Raw genomic sequence first — 19332 nt, forward strand, 5'->3', positions numbered from 1 at the left:
AAGTGCTGAATTCTTGTAATCAATTATGGGATCAGAGTGATTTGTTCTGTCTCCCCAATGTAATTAATAAAGGGAGACCCAGGAAGCTGAATCTTCTCAAGGACCCTGCTATATAAAGTTTGAAAATAACAAGATATGATTTTAACCCGCTGTTTCCAATCCAAAATTTCAGATCCAAACTCCTGTGGCTCAACCCAGTTCTGATACATAGATATCCATAATTTATGATTGTCCAAGAACATTAGCTGGTCACAGTTTCTCTCAAATATAGTTTGCATACCAACACAGAGTTTATGATTTAATGAGACTGGATAGCTCAGGGGAGCAGTAATGTTATATGGAGCTTTTCACTTCTAGCTGACTGGTTTGAGTTGGTATGATGGAAAGTTGTGACAATTTAATCTTTCTATATTGAATGAGTGTATAGTCCCCATCCAATTCTTCTTGGGTTAATGTCCACATCACTAATACCACTATCCTTAGTGGCACTAATTGGCATCCTTGTAATCAGTGTTATAGAGAAACTAAAGATTGAATGGGCATGGAGAATAATTTCTTTGGATGAGGGTTGAGGCACATTGCGAAGACAACATGCAAAAGTGCGGACTGCTGCTGTTCAAAATGAGTTTAGTAGTAACATGGAAGAAACAATGTTTAATGTTTTCACAGGTACGTTTTTACAAGCTCTGGATACACCAAAATGTACCTTGTTCCTAAGAGAAGGATCTGCTCCTGCTTCCAAAAGTAGTGCTACTGCTTTTACATTGCCACCCAGCACGGCCGCATGGAGAGCAGAAGTCCCATTCTAGAAAATATAAACATACATCTAAACTTTTGTACCAGGTGCATAGGGAAAAAAACAACAAAAACAGAAACAGCAGCAAAGAACAGACCTGCGTATAAGGAAAAGAGAAACAACACTATAGAGATTACGCCATCAAAGTGATCTGATCATATTTAAAGACACAGGGCCTTAACAATGAGTCTCCTTCCTGGCAATGTAAAGGGGCTTTAAAGTGGGTATAAATGTAATTCAAGGTGTGTTAGTGTAAATGAGAGTCAGGCTGACATTACCAAGTAACAGTGTTCTTTTTGTAATTCTATTTTTCAGTAAACTAGTAAGTATGTTAAATAAAAAACAAAAGGTTGATCTGGGTACTAACACCTCCAAGTGACATTAGTTACACCCCAAAACAGCTGCAAAACCATGTCAGTAATGTTTGCACCGGCAATCTATGGGCACATGAAATCAGCTTTTAAAAATCTGCCCCCAAATAGCCAATGTAATTTTCAAAGCCTCTACATTCATTCAAAGAGAACTAAATCAAATACAGAATTGCTTTGTCCAGAATAGCACTCTTAGACTTCTAGTTTGCTGTGCCAAATTCTGCCCTCAGTAACATTAGTGCAACAGAGGCCAGGATTTGGCATTAAAATTACATCATAAACATCAATCTATTTATTTCAGACAAAAATAGAAGAAGAAGAAAAAAAAAAGCTGAATTCTATCTACAGCACAGTATGCATCCTCCTCCCAAAGCTTAGTATGTAGGATTTTTAAGAAGAGTTTTAATCATATTTAAAGAGTATTGAAATAAAAAGAATACAGATTTCATGTCTTACTTGCACTCTCTGGGCCTGGATCTTCACTGCCTTCCCTTTGCATAGTCATAAATACCTATAAAATGGTTGTGATTCAGCATCAATTCAGGACACTCGCTTTGTACTGGTGTCAATGAAGGCAGTAGAGAAGCAGGCCTTTTGTCTCTTAAACGCTATATGCCAATACCAACATACTTCAGTACATACCTTCAACAGGCCAAGTGCAGGAGAGAATTTGAGTAATTCCTCTATAACGTCATGATACCCTTTGTTAGCAGCTTTAAGTAAAGCAGTGGTACCATCCTTTAATGGAGAGAGAAAGAAAAGGGTTCAGTTATTATGACAGCTTTACATGCTCTCTGACTGAATGGAGGGTTGTCCCCTCCGACGCCATGTAGGGACAGTCCTCTCCATACATGATCTTTGCATATCCACCTCCACAGCATCATTCCATCTGTCTCTGGAATACATGGTGTGCCATCTGCAGGTCCAGGGATCTTTGAATGGGGAGCAGGGAGGGAGAATGCAGGAAGGGTAAAGCTGGGGTCAATGTGCATCATCATCAGTCTCACTCATCTCAAACACCACAGGGAATTTATATGAACTTTTCTTTCCCCTACCCTTACTCTAAAGAACCCCTACAAAAAGATGGGCTGAGAGACCGAGGAAAAGGGCAGCTCATGGCGTCCTGGCTCCACTGGAGCTGCACTGCCTGACAATGAAAGGGGATACAGGGATCCCAAAACTTGCACAGAGATGTAATGCCTTCATGCAGATGGCTTTGGGGCCCTAGAAGATTCCAGAGGACGTAAGTCCTATTTCCATGTCCACCATAGAATTCGTGTGTGTGATCTTGAGCTAACTGCAATGTTTATCTGCCTCAGTTTCCCCAACAAGACATTAGGAATAATTATTTTTGCTTACCTCATGGGGTGTTATGAGACTAAATTAATTGCTATATAGTGTGTGGAGATCCTCTGATGATAGTTGCTATGAAAATGCAGAATGTTTTTAACTTGGAGGCAGTCTCCCTGTAAGAGTCACTCCAAAAGTGAAAATTACTCACGTTCCGTGTGGCATCTCGCTCAGCTCCCCGGAGCAGCATTACCCTCACTATCTCGCTGTGACCCATCTGAGATGCTATCCACAAAGGAGCTGTCCCGTCCTTCAAGCAAAACAAGACTGATATAGGCTTCGCTTTGTGACACTGCATGCTGATAGTTCACTGCTAGATTCTGGTTATTGGAAGGAGTGAACTTGGATTCCTTAATAAAATCTTATTGCCATAAAAACAGTGGTCCCCAAACTGTGGGGCTTGCCCTCCTAGGGGGGCAAAAAGGAATGTTTGGGGGGCACAGCAGCCACCAAAGGGGGCTTGGGAGGAAGTGCCACCCAGCCCTGTTCTGCCCCCAGCTCTGTTGCAGCCCCAGCTCCTGACTGCAGCTCCACTCCCAGTCCCAGCCTTGGCCCCCAACCACGGCCCAGCTGTGGCTCTGCTCCTAGCCCCAGCCTCAGCCTCAGGCCACAGCTCCATTCCCAGCTGCGGCTCTGCTCCCAGCCCCAGATCTGCCCTCAGCCTCAGCCCCCTTACACCTGTTGCCATGGCCCTGCTCCTGGCTCCGTGCAGAGGAGGGGGCAGACCGGAGGAAGGGGGATCGCAACTGTGAAAAGTTTGGTGACCACTGCCATAACTAGGCACAGACGGTTTAATTTAAGCACCACTTGGGAGCTCAGTGTGTTAGGCAGACTCCTCCCATTGTTGTGGAAGTATCAAACCTAATTCCCCATGCATAATCAAACTGAACATTTTACACTACATACATAGAACCCTACTTTCCTTTTTATTGTTAAATCCTTTTTATTCTCAACTGTGTGCACACCAGTTAGCTGTTTAGCACATTTGGTGGTAAACTGGTTAAGCACGTTTGGTAGAATGGGCAGAACATTTGGCCCATTGGTACATCCTTAGCCTTTACATTTCTGTCTTTTCTGATGCACAGAAAGAGCAAAGATACACCCAGAAATCATGGTATCATAGTCAAAGCCCAATACCCAGTAATAATAAAAAAAATGAGCTTTCCCCCTTCTTGCATAACTTCTGTATAAATGTTCTCATTGATATTACAATGGCTGCCGACACCCTAGTATACATCCTATTTACACAATGAATTCTTTGTGATCCAAAAATAAAATGCAAAAGCTCTCTTGTACGCAGAGTATATAACTCAAGCTTAACAAGTGGGATGGCAAAAATTGTCCATCTCCAATGTACAGTTTTTTTCCCCTCAATAACTCAAGTGTTTCATGATTATTTTTAAGCTTTGTCCAGCAGAGAGTGCTAGATTATGGCACTACAGTCATGAGCTGTAAAAGTTTGGAAAAAATCCAAGTCCCATCAAAACAGGGAAATCTGCACACAGAACATGTATTGTGCAATTTGTGGTTCTACTTATATAAGAATTGCAAAACACGACGAGACAAGTTTAGTACAGGGAACTTGGTAGCTTTTCCTTAGTTAAGGCTAAGTTAAGGTTTTACCTATATGAATAAAAAGAAGCAGAAGGAAATGATAACACTATTATTTATATTGAAGTAGCGCCGAAAGGATCAGAGCACTAATTATGGTAGGTGCTGTTAAAACACATAGTAGGAGACAAGTATCAGTGGGTAGCCGTGTTAGTCTGTATCCACAAAAACAACAAGGAGTCCAGTGGCACCTTAAAGACTAACAGATTTATTTGGGCATAAGCTTTCGTGGGTAAAAAAACACCTCACTTCTTCAGATGTGAGACAGTGCATGTCTTGAAGAGCTTACAAGCTAAAATGACAAAAAACAAATGAAGTTGGGGCAGAGCAGGATACAGTACACAAGCAAATTGCTAGCTGCAGCTTCTTCCACCGAGATTGGTGTCCCCAGTGGGTGAGGAGAGTGGTACCATCCAAATAGGTACAATATTTACACATTAGGCCAGCCGCTTGGCCCCTGACGTGTGTCCCCTTTGCACAAGTCCATGGTGCAAAAAAAGACATGAAGCTGCCCTAAAAAAGCCATCTGAGGATTTCACTTGTACATAGGACTCCTCAGTAGCATAGAGCCAGCTCAGTGTAGCTAAACAATTTCACTCCCACCCCACAGCATAATAAGCACCGCCAAAGTGCTGCTGTGCTTCTACCATTCCCAATTGTGTAACAGCTCACCGATGTGTGTTACCAGCCAGGTTCAGTAATCTAGGTTTAGACTGCTAGGGTACTTTTACACTGGAATAAAAGATCTATAGTAAGTAAAGTATACTAAGATATAAGTATAGTGGTGGTGGGTCTGGGTCAGCTGACTCAGGATCGTGGAGCTCAGGCTGTGGGGCTGTAAAATTGCTGTATAGATGTTTAGGCTTGGGCTGGAGCTAGGGTCCAGGGACCCTGTAAGGGGGGGACAGTACCAGAGTCCAGACTCCAGTCAAAGCCCGAATGCCTAAACCACAATTTTACAGCCTCGCAGCCCGAGCTCACCCAGCGATCCTGAGTCAGCTGACCCAGGCCAGCTGCAGGTGTTTAATTACTATGTAGATGTAATACTGACAGACCCTGGTTGTCAGCAGGTGGGATCGAATCTGGGATCTCTGAAATGTAGTGCATGAGCCTCTACTGCACAATCTTAACCAAGGCGGTAACAGACTCAATCTCTAGGTTGTCTAGGTGCCACGAGAAGTACACAGAGTGCCACACTGTGCTGGCATAGTGTTCCCCCTCATTTTTCCCCACCCATGTGCAGAATGAATTTTGTGTGACACATCACCTTCATATCAGTGTATATAATAAAATTCATGTGGTGGGGAGGAGGGTGAGCAGTTCGGAGTGTGGGAGGAGGCTCAGGTCTGGGGCAGAGGGTTGGGTGCAGGGGTATGAGGGCTCCAGGGTGCAGGACAGTGCTCCGGGGCTACAGTGGGGAGAGAGGATTCCTGCCAGCATTCTCTTCCCAAAGCAGTACTTGGGCTTAGGGGGAAGGGGAACCGCCTCTTCCTGCCATGGCAGCTCCGGGGCTGGAGCCACAGGATAGGCACCCCACCCCTGGCCCCACAGGTCCAGGCCGGGGCCGGGTTCAGGGAGGGCGCCCCGGCTGCAACAGGTCAGGGCCGGGGCTGGTTTCGGGCAGGGCCATCCCAGCCATGGCTGGGTCTGGGTTGCCCACGTTCAGGCTGGGCCACCCCAGCAGTGGCTCGGTCGGGGCTGGGCCATCCTGGCCGCGGCTGGGTCCGACCTCGGCTTGGGCCGGGCCGCCCCGTTCTGGTTCATGCTGGGGTAGGGGTGCCCCGGCCGCAGCAGGTCCAGGCCGCGGCATAGTTGGGGCTGAGGGTTCACCCTGGCCATGGCAGGTTGGGGCTGGAGGAGAGGCGCCCTTCCCCAAGTCACGGCAGGTGACAGGTCCCTGGGTGGGTTCCCTGAGTGCCTGCACGGTGCTAAATAGGCTGCTGCTGCAGCCGCGCAGCTTACAGGGAATTTAGGGCATGGGTTACACATAGACAGATCCTTAGAGACAAGACAGAGAGGCTCGGCCCGGACTAGAGTTTAAGAGTGTGTTATTAGTAGGTGTTAGAACATCTTACTTAGCTGATGTTAGCTAAGAGTCCAGTTTAGACAAGGCAATGTACACTTTAACATGGTCGAGTTAAAGCTAGGCTGCTCCCTTTAACTTGACCGGTTCAGCTCATATTAAAGTATACACTTCCCTAGATACCTAGAATGTGTTAGTTACCACCTTTTAACAAATCACAGTCTAGACAAAGCCAGAGAGACAGTATAATCACAGGTAGCCAAGGAGTAATTTAAGCATCAGTCCAGAGAACACCTGCCAACCTTCCTACCTATAAAGATAAATCTGGTGGCTGAGGGAAGCTACCAGAGAGAGAGAGAGGTAGGATGGTCTCAATGTGGATATACGGGTATATGAATGTATGGTCCTATTTCCTTGTGCTAAGTAGCAGCAGAGATTTTTCCAGTGAAAAGACACCCATAGCCCTCAAAGAAGCTGCTGAAGAAGTACATGTAGTTCTCTGCTGCCTGGCTGTAACTTGCTTGCCTCTTCTGGGTAGGAAGTCAGGAAATATAGGAAAAGCTAGACAGCCTATTCACGTGCTACATTCTGCTCTGTATTAGGGCTCTCTCATCCCATTTTCTCCTGATTTCCTATCCAGCTGAAGTCAGTGAACCTCAGCCAGCTAGCAGAGACATACATGAACAATGCAAGAAGGGAACATTATCCAAATATTTTTGAATGTACAGGCTAAGTGTGGTGAAGATTCAGGGTAGTTAGCTAATTTGAACTGGTTTAGCAACCCTTAGGTGAGACTTTCTGATGTAAAATCAAGCATTCTGGGAAGCCCCATTTTCTAATATGGGTATCTAAGTGGGATGTGCAAATCACCATCTGGATGCTCATGGGGATGTGCTCATCCCCATGCTGGATGGTACATAAGTGCTCATTTTACATCTAAGTGCGTTTTTCAGCATCCAAAGGCAAAAAACTGGCTGACCTATTAAGACTCTCTCTTTTGAAAAGTAGGCCCACTGTGTTCAGATACAAGGAGGCAAAATTATGGATATGTTAGAAACCTTTCATCTGTATTTACTTCCTGATGTAGTTTAAAATGTTTGCATTCCCCTGAGGCTTGAATCCACTCCACCTGACTTTAATGGGAGTTGGATTAGGCCCCAGGAGCATTAGTGTCTGATCCAGCAAAGCACTAAGCACATTGTGTAACAAAGCATGAGAGTAGCTCCACTGTCTTCAGTGGATTTACTCTTATGCATAAAGTTATGCATGTGGTTATGCATCAGAACCTAGAGCACAACTAAGTGGAAACAGGGATGGCAGTTGTACAGGCACCGAATGTTTCAGGAGGTTAAACTATAATTTATGACTGATTATTACAGTGTGTATAGACAGCATGATGTAAACTCAGAGTCAAAGGTTTTTGTCAAAAATTAACTTTGAAACTAAAGACACAGTTGTCGTAGGGTTTTAATAAGTATGTAAGTCTGACTGGTTGACTTTAGCAGGGGATATGTGGAGTGCTATCTACTGCTAGTGTTTTAAGATGGAATTTCAAAGGGGCCTGAGGACATTAGGTGCCCAGTTCTAATGGAAATACTAACTCCCTTAGGGCCTTTGAGAATTCCAGCCATATTTTTAGCAAGAGAATGTTAATTAAATGCCATCTATGCTTTGGTAGTGCAATGCTGAACATTACCTGCCTTGGCTGGTTGACCTTTGCTCCTGAAGATAACAATAATCTGATGACATCCAGATAACCGCCTTGGGCAGCCAGAAAAAGTGCAGTAGCTCCATCCTGAATAAAAATAAATAAACCTTAATTGGTAAAACTACACTAGATATTTACATCAAAACATATTTCCCTTTCTGTGCCATTAAGCAACCTAATAACGTATAAATAGCTACACACAAGAAACTCATCATCACCAAAATCCTGAGTTTAGTCCACAACAAATGAGACTGGGCGGGTAGCATTTCTCCGAAGTATACAAATGTTATGTCTGTGATCATTGGTCAAAGCTGAGATTTGAACCCAGGGCCTACCATATTAAGGCCCCCAAGTCACCAAAGCATTTAAGCACATACTTAAATCCATCCCTTTGCAGCAAAGTTCTTAAGTGCTTTGCTAAAGACTGATGGACTTAACCATGTATTTAATTTAAAGCATCTGCGTAAGTGCTTTGCTGAATTGGGGCCTAAACGTACTAAGTTCTACCAGTCGAGCTGAAGGAGTAACTCCTTTGGCTGGAAGTTGCAGTAGACTCATCTCTGTATAGCAGCCATAAAAGGAGGACCTACAGTATAAGCACTTACCAGTGGCTTACACACAGCAAGGTAGTTTGTAGACTTGGTTGGAAAATGGTATTTTCTCTAAGAGCTTTTGAAAGAAATTAACAATTTGGGGTTTTTCAAAACATTTCACTGACAGTTTTTGGTTTTTCCAACAAAAAACTTTTTTTTTTAATTGTAAATGTTTTCAGCTTTTAACAACCAAAACATTTTCTGTGTTAGGTTTTCAAAAGTCAAACATTTTTCGGTTCTTCTTTGAAAAAAGGCCATTTTCCAATGAAAAAAAGTTTCAAAATTTCAATCAGCTGTAATGCTTTATTTGTCTAGCTAGGAGTGGAAACTTGCACTGGTGTTGGGACAGGCATTCAGATATGATGCAGTCTCTGCCTGTGTAGTTCCCAGTAAAGTGCATATTAAGGGAATTTTGTCTTCCCTATGGTTAAGAGGAAGCGTTTTGGTTTAAATGGGTAAACAAATGAATAAGATGCTAAAGCCCCTCCACCCTTCCTCTGCAACTGCATGCTCCCTGAGCACACTAAGTTTATCACAGGCTAAAGGGAGTATTTGAGCAAAAGCCCTTTGCTTAAATGTTGGTGGCACATCACTACACTGGGACTAACTCAGTTGGGCTACTTAGACTATAGACGACCTTATTTTTTCCAGTCACCATGTGCCTGACTCAGCATTAGTGGGTTGCAGTGGTCCTTGCTTCAGGTCCCAGATTTGGAAAGTTTGCCCCTGATGCCAAGAGGGTTGAGATCTTGGGAATCAGAAGAGGTGTCTAATGGATGGGATTTAATTTCTCTTTGGCTGGGATTCTTATACTTCATGCGTTTTAGGGCTTGCTTACATGGCAAGCCATAATATGAATCTACAGCACGCAGCTTGCTGTGCAATAACATCCCATGTGGACATTACTAAAGTGCAGTTAAAGTCCCGGAGTGCGGCTGAGGTACTACTACTTGAAAGGGCAAAACGCTAAGCCACACTCTGGGACTTTCAGTGCGCTGTAGCAGCGTCCGCACAGGATGTTACTGCGTGGCAAGTTGGTGGTCTGTAGATTCACACCACAGCTTGTCATGTAGTAACGTGCTGTGTGGACAAGCCATTCGATTATTATATTCGATTGCACACTGACTTGTTCCAACATACAAGTAACGTATGGCTTACCAGGCACACTGAAGGCTAGATTGTGTCTGACTAGTAAGTAGGCACACAGGGTTGGGTAATTGTGTTTAGCCCATTTTGTAGGTTTTGTGCACCAGACAGACACAAGAGTCTCTGTTCAGGTTCCTCTTTCAGAACAAATAATGTTAAGTAATCTGAAAACCACTCTTTATTACAGCACCAATCAATGCAAAAAAAGGTTTCCTTTTAATTAGGGCTCCTCTTCCCCACACTGCTAATGGTTAGTCAGCTTAAAGACTGAAAGTGAAATCCTGATGCTTTTGGAATAATTGCTCTGACAGCCATGGGTTTGAGCTCCATCTTGCATAGAAGCTTGCCAAATCAAGTAGGCAGCCAGACACCACCACCACCTTGCAAACTCAATTCAGCAGCGCCATGCAAAAGAAACAGAGCTAATACTTGTTTTCTCTCTGAATTCTTTTATTTTAATTTTTTAATTGCCTGCATAAGGGTGTTATTGCACAACTTATAAAAAATTGGCTATGGGTAATCAAAACAAGCTTATAAATACAACTGAGAATGCTGCTCCGTTCCTGTAGAGATGGCGGGAAGGTTACTTTATTGCCTCACATCTAAGTGCATGCGTTGGGTGTGGCAAATGTTATTTTAGACCTCAGTGGAAATACCTAGCACTCCTTACCAGGAAGTGACAAACATGGCTAAATATGGCCCCCTCGGGATAAAAAAGTAATCCCTATGCAACAGCAAACATGGAACACCCTTCTTTACAGGAAGTCATAGCTAGGTACATCACACACAGGGGATAATGTGTGTTTAGGGCCTGAAACAGTAAGATGTTAAATACGGCTGTGAAATGAATGGGGATGAAGGCACTTAGCACCTCATGGGAACATTCCCTATCATGGGAGTTAGCTCCAGTAGAGTTAGTGAGAGAACATTATAACCCCACAGGGGATGACTTCCTTTATGTCTGGGTTGTCTTGAGTTAGGGAAGGGTGGCTTTTCACCATCTGCCACACATTTTTGTTTTATTATAGCCCAGCTTGTATGCAACTCCACCACAGTAAATCAGATGGGGATTCATCCAGGCCCTGATCAGCCCCGTCTAGCTCTCTGAATACCCAGCTAAATTATGTCCATCAAGTCATTTGTACCAGTTATTTATTTTAATTTGTTTTCAGAGCACTAACAGGTGAGAGAGGTACATTCCCTCAATATCTTCACTTTACCTGAATGTCACCACATAAAGATGTTAAGAAAATGTAACTGCAGTTCTACCTATAATGATATCCGCATGTTACGAAGAAAAACTAAATGCCTGATCCTCCACTGCCTTGCACCTTATGTAGCTTTTTACTCTGGCGTGTAAACACTACCATTCTGACGTGGTAGTATTTGATATTCACTTTAAACAGCTGTAAAAATGACAATGGGCAGGGAGAATCAGGCCCAAAGATTTGAAAGTTTCTCTTTTAGCCACAGTACACCTAAGGATCTATATACGGTAGAAGTGCGCCACTGCTGCAGCATAGACATTTACTACAGCAAATGAAGGGGTTCATCCATTACTGTAGTAAATCCACCTGTCATAAACAGACAGCTAAGGGTTAATGTCTCTTTCACCTGGAAAGGGTTAACAAACAACACCTGACCAGAGGACCAATCAGGAAACAAGACTTTTTCAAATCTGGGTGGAGGGAAGTTTTGGGTGTGAGTCCTTTGTTCTTGGTCTGTTCTTTTTCTGGGCTCTGAGAGTGACCACAGGAATCTCCAGGCTCTCTAATCTTCTGTCTCCAAGTTGTGAGTACAAAGGTAAAAAGACAATATAGGCTTTTATATTGTTTTTCTGTATTTGCAAATGTGTAGTCTGCTGGAAATAGTTTAAATTGTATTTTTTCTGGATAAGGCTGTTTATCCATTTTCTATAAGCTAAAAGACCCTGTACTGTTGAGCATCTAAACTGCAGAGATAACCCTTTTACTTTTTCTGTCCTTTTTATTAAAAGTTTTGCTTTTGAAACCGTGAGGCTCGAGGGAATTGAGTCTGTACTTAACAGGAATAGAGAAGGGAGGGGGAAGGGTGGAATCCCTTTGTTTAGATTCACGGAGCTTGAATCTGTATATCTCTCCAGGAGCCCAGGGAGGGAACACCTGGAGGGGAGGGAGGGGGAAGGGAATAGTTTATTCCCCTTTGTTGTGAGACTCAAGGAATTTGGGTCTTGGGACCCCCAGGGAAGGTTTTGGGGGAGACTAGAGTTTATCAGGCGCTCTACATAAGTCCTAATTGGTGGCAGCCTATCAGATCTAAGATGGTAATTAAGCTTAGGGGAATTCATGCTAATACCCATATTTTGGACGCTAAGGTCCAGAATTGGGAATTATATTATGACACCACCTCTGAGAGATGGTAGGTAGGTTAACAGAAGAATACTTCCGTTGAACTAGCAGGATCTACACTGGGGCTTAGGTTGGTTTAATTACATCGCACAGAGAATGAAATTTTTCACAGCCCTGAGTGATGTAGTTCAGATGACCTAACTTTGAAATATAGATGAACTAAGTCGCCTTTCTTGGCTTTGTACTTTTCTCCCAGTATGATAAGGAGCACACAGTTAATAACAATTACATAAAAAATGTATAAAGAGAGAACCTTTGGTAAATGCCTTACTGCACTGGCGCTAAGACCATCTGTAGTAGCTGAATTGTAAAATCTCACACTTTGTTTGTTCCACTGACTATGGTGTTTATATCTACTTCCAATGAACTCACACAAAGTTGATCATGTATGTTGGCACCATGCTTCAATAGAGTTTCCACCACTCGTGTATGGCCATACTGACAAGCTGCTAACAGAGCGGTACCGCCATCCTGCAAACAAGCAAAGAATAGGCACTATAAGAAGAGAAGGCAAGTGCTATACAGAATGGGTTTGTAAGACTAACCAAGTGCTAACTACCTCTCAGAATCTGGCTCACAGAAGTTATGTAATATCTAGTCAGTAAATTGTTATAAATTGTACTTTGAGTCTTTCCCTCATAAATCAGACCTTAGCTCTGTCACTAGGAGAATTCTTGTCCTGAGGTTTCTTTTGTGAGGAATGGGAACCAGGGAAACTCTGCTCTGACTCTCCTCTTCCTCTCTTTACTTCCCTCCCTACTCCTCGTTTGTCCTTCTCACAAATATAACACCCCGTCATCCCACACAGTGACTCCTAGCACACCCTGCCTCTGATCCAATGGACTAAGTTGCATGCTGCTGAACTCAGTTCTAGCAGCCACTAGATCCACCTCAACCACAATTCTCCTTTAGCCATAGCCTGACCTCCTGATATGCCCTGCCTCCCACTCACTGGTTCCCTGCCTGAGAACTGGCAGCAGGGGAAGTCAGACACAGGATTGTGCTGCTAGATGAGATATGTATTGAACTGCGGAAGCACACACAACACTCAGACCAGAGACCACAGGCACAAGTCCCTATCACTTCAGCTAAAGGTAATTTCTCTAGGGCCCGGTCTACACTATGCTGTTAAACCGATTTTAACAGCGTTAAATCAATTTAACGCTGCACCTCTCCACACTACACTGCTCTTTATATAGATTTAAAGGGCTCTTTAAATCGATTTCTGTACTCTTACAAAACGAGAGGAGTAACGGTAAAATCGATATTACTATATCGGATTAGGGTTAGTGTGGACGCAAATCGACATTATTGGCCTCATTATTTTACAGTAGCTAACCACAGTGCACCGCTCCAGAAATCAATGCTAGCCTTGGACCATGGACGCACACCACCGAATTAATGTGCCTAGTGTGGACGCGCACAATCGACTTTATAATATCTGTTTTATAAAATTGGTTTAAGCTAATTCGAATTTATCCTGTAGCGTAGACGTAGCCTAGGTGTCAGCAATCACAGGTTGTTATAGGCACTTTGAGTGACGCACTAGAGGGAGACATGATGCCATTCATTACATCAGTGTACAAAATCATGGATATGCTCCCTCACATGTAACTTAACTGCCATCTGACAGAAAACAGCTGCAGTGCCACTAGGACAGAGACTTCACCAGCAATAACTAGCAACAGAACATCTGGCTTGCCATGTTGTCAAACACTGTTGTCCGAGCCAAAAAATGGTAATTCCCAGGTGTGACATCCCCCAACACCACTCAAATAGCTACCAGTGCAGAAGGTGAGAGCTGTTCCCAAAGCACAGAGTAAGGATGTTCCAGCAGCAGCAACAGAAGAGCACGGAGGGGGAGGAGGCTCCAACCAGATCTGTCTCTGGGAGGTTATGGGAGAGAGGGCAAAATTGGCAAAATTAGAAGAGTATGTGATTGTGACCCTAAGACCACCCCAATTCAGAGGGCAAGGGGCTCCCCCATATGTAGTAGTTAGGCCTGATGAGCTCAGAGCCAAGTCACTGTCATAATCTATAACCAAAATGTATCATGTAAGGTATCATATGTGAACTGGAAATACACTGGTCATTCATATTACTGCATGGAGCATGTAGGGGTGCTATATGAAAAAAATATTAATATGTGCTGGAAATATATTCTTAAAAGGTGTTTGGCAGCCAGGGCTTAAATCACACTGTCCTAGACAAAGGAATGTGGGTTCCACCTGCTTGAATGTGTCTCCAATGTGAACTGAGCACGGAGGGACAAATGACATTTACATGCAAGGTAGATCAAGTCATCAGGAGAACCTGTGTGGGGAACGGCCACTTTACCCACTGAACAAGGGTGGAAGCTGCATCTCCAGGAAACCTTCCTGCCTCCTCCAGCAAGACTATTAACTTTGAAAGATAAAAGCAGAGAGAGAAAAAGCTATGTTGGATTTTTCACCTGAGGAGACAGAGGAATGAAGCACTCTGGGCTCTGTGTGTTGGACCCTGGCTAAGGAGTGGCCATCCATGCTGGAAGAACAACTGTGGTGAGAAAATGGCTTGGCACAAAAGGCTCTAAGTTAGCTTTGAGTCTTAGAAGTGTATTTTTACTGTTGCTTGTTTGTAACCATTTCTATCCCAATTACTTCCACTTGGTATCAATTAAATAGCTGTTCTTTGCTAATACACTTAATCTTGTTTTATTACACAGCCATCCTAGTGCAGTGTTTCAAACTGAAGAGTGAAATCCTCAGCCAAACTAACTGGCTGGTGCCATATACTCTCTCTTTAAAGGAGCAGCAAACTTGTAAGGTTTTGAGAGTGCTTTAGTGAGAGGGACTGGACACTACAAGGCTAGAAGGGCTGTTGGTGTCATCCTGGAAGGGGTAACCAAACTGGTGGCAGCCAGGGTGAGGCCACTGTGCTCTGAGGATGCTGCTCATGTCAGGGATCTGAGCCAAAACTGCACAGCACACAAGCATCCAGGGTTACAGGGCAGGCGGTGACAACCCCTTACTAGTCTGGGTTGAACCCTAAAGCATCCCAGTGATCATGTATTTAAAGACATATTGTAATGCATATGCACAAATGGCCCAGTTAAGATTCCACAGAATCTTAATTCTGGCATTTCCTAACTTTGGAGTGCTTGACTGCAACCGTATAATAGTGTTCTTTTAATGGAGTTTTGTGTGTAATTTTATAGATTTAAAAAAAGCAAACTTTAGAAACAAATTCCATTATGTGGGTGTCAGTATGATGCTACATGGGTCATCAGCAGGGTTGGAATCTTTAAATCCACTGCACAGACTTCTGCCCCTTGAGCTAATGGTGTAACTCATAGCAGTAGTAGGTTGTCATACCCTATGTGGACCAGTAATAGATGGGGATGAGACACACACTTTGCCAGTGGGTTTCACAGAGATTTTCAGACTGCAGAGGAATGGTGAGACTTGGGAACCTGGGGTTCCAGTCCAAGCTGTGGATGGGAGGGTGTTCCAGTGGGTACAGATTTTTCACCTCATTTCCCCTAAACTTGACCCCTTCTGCTCTGTCCTTTCCAAACTGTCCTTGTCCCAGGCCTATTTCTTCCCTACCCCTGGCTGCTTGTCACAGTCCCATTTTTCCTTGCCTAGCCAGTTCCAGTCTCTACTCCTCAGATTTATCATCCCAGTCTCCTTGTCCAGTCAGTCTCCACATTTAGCTTCAGAGTCCAAGTCTCAATCTCACCATCCAACTTCCAGTCTCTCCCCATCCCCACACCCAGTTTCCTCCCTGAGCCACTCTCAGTTCCCTCCTTCCCAGCTCCTTGTTTGATCAGACTGGCTCCCAGTCCCAGCTACCCCCCCATGCTCTTCATTCAGTTTCTTTCCCCACATCTTTTCCCGGGCTCCTTGTCCCAGTCTCTTCGTCCTACCAGTCCTAGTTGCCTTCCTACCTCCAGCTTCTCATGGACTCATATTATCCCACTTCCCTGCCAATTGGCTTCCACTCCCATCCCCCATTTCACTCTCTGGATCCCAGTCCGTCTCCTCGGCACCCAGTGTCCTTTGCCAACACTCCTCCCACCCAATCTCAATCCCACCTTCACCTGCCTCCCTCCCAGCTTCCAATCTCCTTACCCAACCAGTCCCAGGGTGCTCCTTCCCTGCCCAGCTCCCAGTCCCAGCCTCCCTGCCCTCCTTGGCTCCCTGCCCTCCCAGTCCCAGTTTCTCTGCCCCTCAGTCCCAGTCTCATCAGATTCATTGTCCCAATCTATTCCTTTCCTTCCTCAGCCTAGCTTTCATCCCCACTGCATTCAAATAAGACAGCTTCCCGAGTGCCAGCAGAAAGGTTACAGAGAACAAGGGAACCATGTACCACCCTGGCTTGGAACAGTTGGGAGCAGCCATTACAGGGAAAGTCTTTCTGAGCCTCCCGCAGCTCTGGGCTGGAGTATGCTCTGGGGGATGACACATGCACAGTGCATCACATACAGGAGCTGGGAGGGGATGGAGCATGCTCAATGAGGATGGAATCTTTGGAGGTTTTAGCTGCTAAAAATAGAATAAATCTCTATTGAACATGGATGAACTGCAATATTTCAAAGGCTTATCACTTGGCCAGATTTGGGAGGATTTTCCAAGGGATGGCAAAAAGGTGCATCCTTAATAATAAGGCTGCCATCCCATTAAATTGCAAATCTCTGCTCTAAAGCATAGGGGTTAAGGGCCAGAGTTTTTCAAAGAAAAGTTCCTCAGAACATTTTAACATTCTTTGAAACAGCTGAACTGTTTTAACTAGTCTGAGGCAGACACCCAGCCTGGAAGAGTTCAGCTCAAACAATGACAGTTTTACAGCTATAACATGGTCTTATAACAGAAAGTATCAGGCTGCCTTAATAATAGATAGTGCCATCAGCCAACAGTGCAATGCTGAACATGAAGGGAAAAGGTTTTCCTGATTTCTTCCATGATCATCCTAAGCATCAAGCAAACAGATTTAATTACCCCTCTCAACACACACGCAGTAACTATTCATGTAGCTATATTAGACATGATAGCGCTTTTTAAAATCCAGCTATAGTATTTAAGTTTGTAACTTCCTACAGTAGTGAATTCCACAGACTCACCACTGTATTAATTCCTTCTATTTGTTCTAAATTTACTTGTCAGCAATTTCACTGTGTGACCTCTTGTTCTCATATTATGAGAGGAGGGGCTGATCTCTTCACTGCAGCTTTCACAATCTGAAAAGATACACTGTAATGAAATGGTACCAAACTCAAGCAATCAAGCCTAAACAATACAAATTAGCTTTGAATTAATATTTTGCCAGAGGACTGCATTACTCATATAGCTTTGAAAATGTGCAAGCAGGGAAATTCTTTTATGATCCCCTTGCTGTAACGCCATGCTGCAGATCACGAGGAAACAAGCCATTAACGCAGAAGTGAATTTTGGAAGTAAAGCAGACCAATCTCTTACTTTAGTTCTAAATTCAGTAGAGGCGCCAAATTCAAAGAGAAACCTCACAACAGCATTGTGGCCTTGCTGTGCAGCAAAGAACAGAGCAGTTGTGCCTGACTGTAAAGAAAAAAGGAAACATATTTCAAACAAACAAATGGATAAAATGTGACTGAAGTATACACTTCATTTTTGAACAGAATTAAAATGGATTGAACTTGAATACTGAACAAGAGCTGGACAGACTCATGATGACCTTTGGGACTGTAGAGGATACAACAGAATTTGGAGGAGGAGGTCTTTTCTCATCTCACTGTGCTGAAATGTCTGATGTTTAAGGTTAAGAGCCTGTCAGGAGTATTTTTAGTAAAAGTCACAGACAGGTCACAGGCAACAAACAAAAGTTAAGGAAAGCCTGCTTTGACCTGTCCCTGACTTTTACTAAAGCTATCCCGGGGGGGTGGGGGATAGGGTGGGGAGGGACACACACACACACACACACACACACACACACACACACACACACACACACACACACAAACAGAGTGCTGCCCAGGCTTGCAGCTACTCCAGCCCTGCACTACTCCTGCAGCAGGGGGTGACCACTGCTGCTCCAGCCCCAGAAGGCCACTCTGCCTAGGGCTGGCCGCTGGCCTGTTGCACCTGGGGCCGGCCAGCTGTCAACCCTGGGGCCAGCTGTTCTGGTGGCCCCTGGGCCGGCCACCCGTCAGCTGTTCCGGTGGCCGCAGCTCCAGCAGCCCCGGGTTTGATAGCTGCTCCAACCATTCCGCAGAACAAGTCCTGGAGACCCCAGAAAAAAAATCACAGAATCTGTGACAGAATCGTTTCCTTACTGATGTTTATCCCACATCCTGCTTACCTGCATAAAATCCATATTCTCTATTCCATTCACATAAATGAGCTTCTTTGTGAAGCCTCTGCTATATTACTTATTTCCTTGTCCTGCGTGTTCAAGTGAAACAAGAAAGCCCAAACTGAGGTAGGCAGGAGTCTCTCTTTTTTCCTCTGGTAATATTTGTATCCCAGCTCATTAAATCTTAAAAGCTATTACCATTACCATGTCTATGGATGATATTCTACAGACTATTCCTTCTCCTACCTCACCTTCCCTCCCCACCCCCCACATATATTTTTCCTTTTGAAAAAATTCAGGACCAGATTCTCCAGTCCAATCAGTATAAACAGAGCAAAGTGGCTTGAAACAGGCTGAAGATAGACAGTGGAGAATCCCTTCTGCATAGGAGAACTTTCCTGCACTAGGTACCACTCTACCCCCACTGAAAGGGGAACAAGGGGATATACTGGGAGTGGAGTATAGGTAAGAGCAGAGGGGCCATCACACAGCAATGCTCCCCTATACTTTATCCTCCACTGGCGCAAGGTCCCCACCATCGGCATAAGTTAGGGCTGTACAGGGACAATGCTATCCTGCACAGATGCCAGGCAGGCCTGAATCAGGAAATCAACTCTCACTGTCAAACTCAGTTCACATACAGTGAAGAATCAAAACCCAAATATTTTCCACACCTAGTTCTGTCACTAAAATACCAGTAAATCAAGGTGAGAATCCATCCTTTAAGACTTAAATTTCTGGGATACAAAAATTACCAGAGAATATTATTGTTATTATTGATACCTATTGTGACAGAATATGCACCTGTGCTCACACCCCATACACTATTGTAATAGTTTTGTACAAGGCATGTCCTGTGAAGTATCATTTCCTTTAAAACCTCATAATTTGCTGATCAATAATATTCTGGCAAAATGCACGTACCAGCTTTACATTTCAAGTTATAAACATAAGCTGAGATCATGACTAAAAGCATACTTTCCAGAGAAGTCTGGGGAGTGGCCAGACCAGTTTCTCAGAGACAATGTGTAAACTGCA

The 19332-nt window shown here is 44.0% G+C and overlaps 1 protein-coding gene across 5 annotated transcripts in view; it reads right to left on the minus strand.

The window, feature by feature from the left end:
• Positions 1-19332, minus strand: part of ANKRD29 (ankyrin repeat domain 29) — a 40099-nt gene that overhangs the window by 3806 nt on the left and 16961 nt on the right. For 3 of the 5 annotated variants that reach the window (XM_030549556.1, XM_030549553.1, XM_030549557.1), the window contains 6 exons: positions 17442-17540; positions 12358-12456; positions 7848-7946; positions 2669-2767; positions 1810-1905; positions 707-805 (listed from right to left, as the gene is read on the minus strand). In XM_030549556.1, coding sequence (XP_030405416.1) covers positions 707-805; positions 1810-1905; positions 2669-2767; positions 7848-7946; positions 12358-12456; positions 17442-17540 — 591 coding nt within the window. The remainder of the gene's footprint in view (positions 1-706; positions 806-1809; positions 1906-2668; positions 2768-7847; positions 7947-12357; positions 12457-17441; positions 17541-19332) is intronic. The other 2 variants (XM_030549554.1, XM_030549555.1) reach the window with 2 other exon arrangements.

Source organism: Gopherus evgoodei, chromosome 2, assembly GCF_007399415.2.
Source record: "Gopherus evgoodei ecotype Sinaloan lineage chromosome 2, rGopEvg1_v1.p, whole genome shotgun sequence".
Classification (NCBI taxonomy): domain Eukaryota; kingdom Metazoa; phylum Chordata; order Testudines; family Testudinidae; genus Gopherus; species Gopherus evgoodei.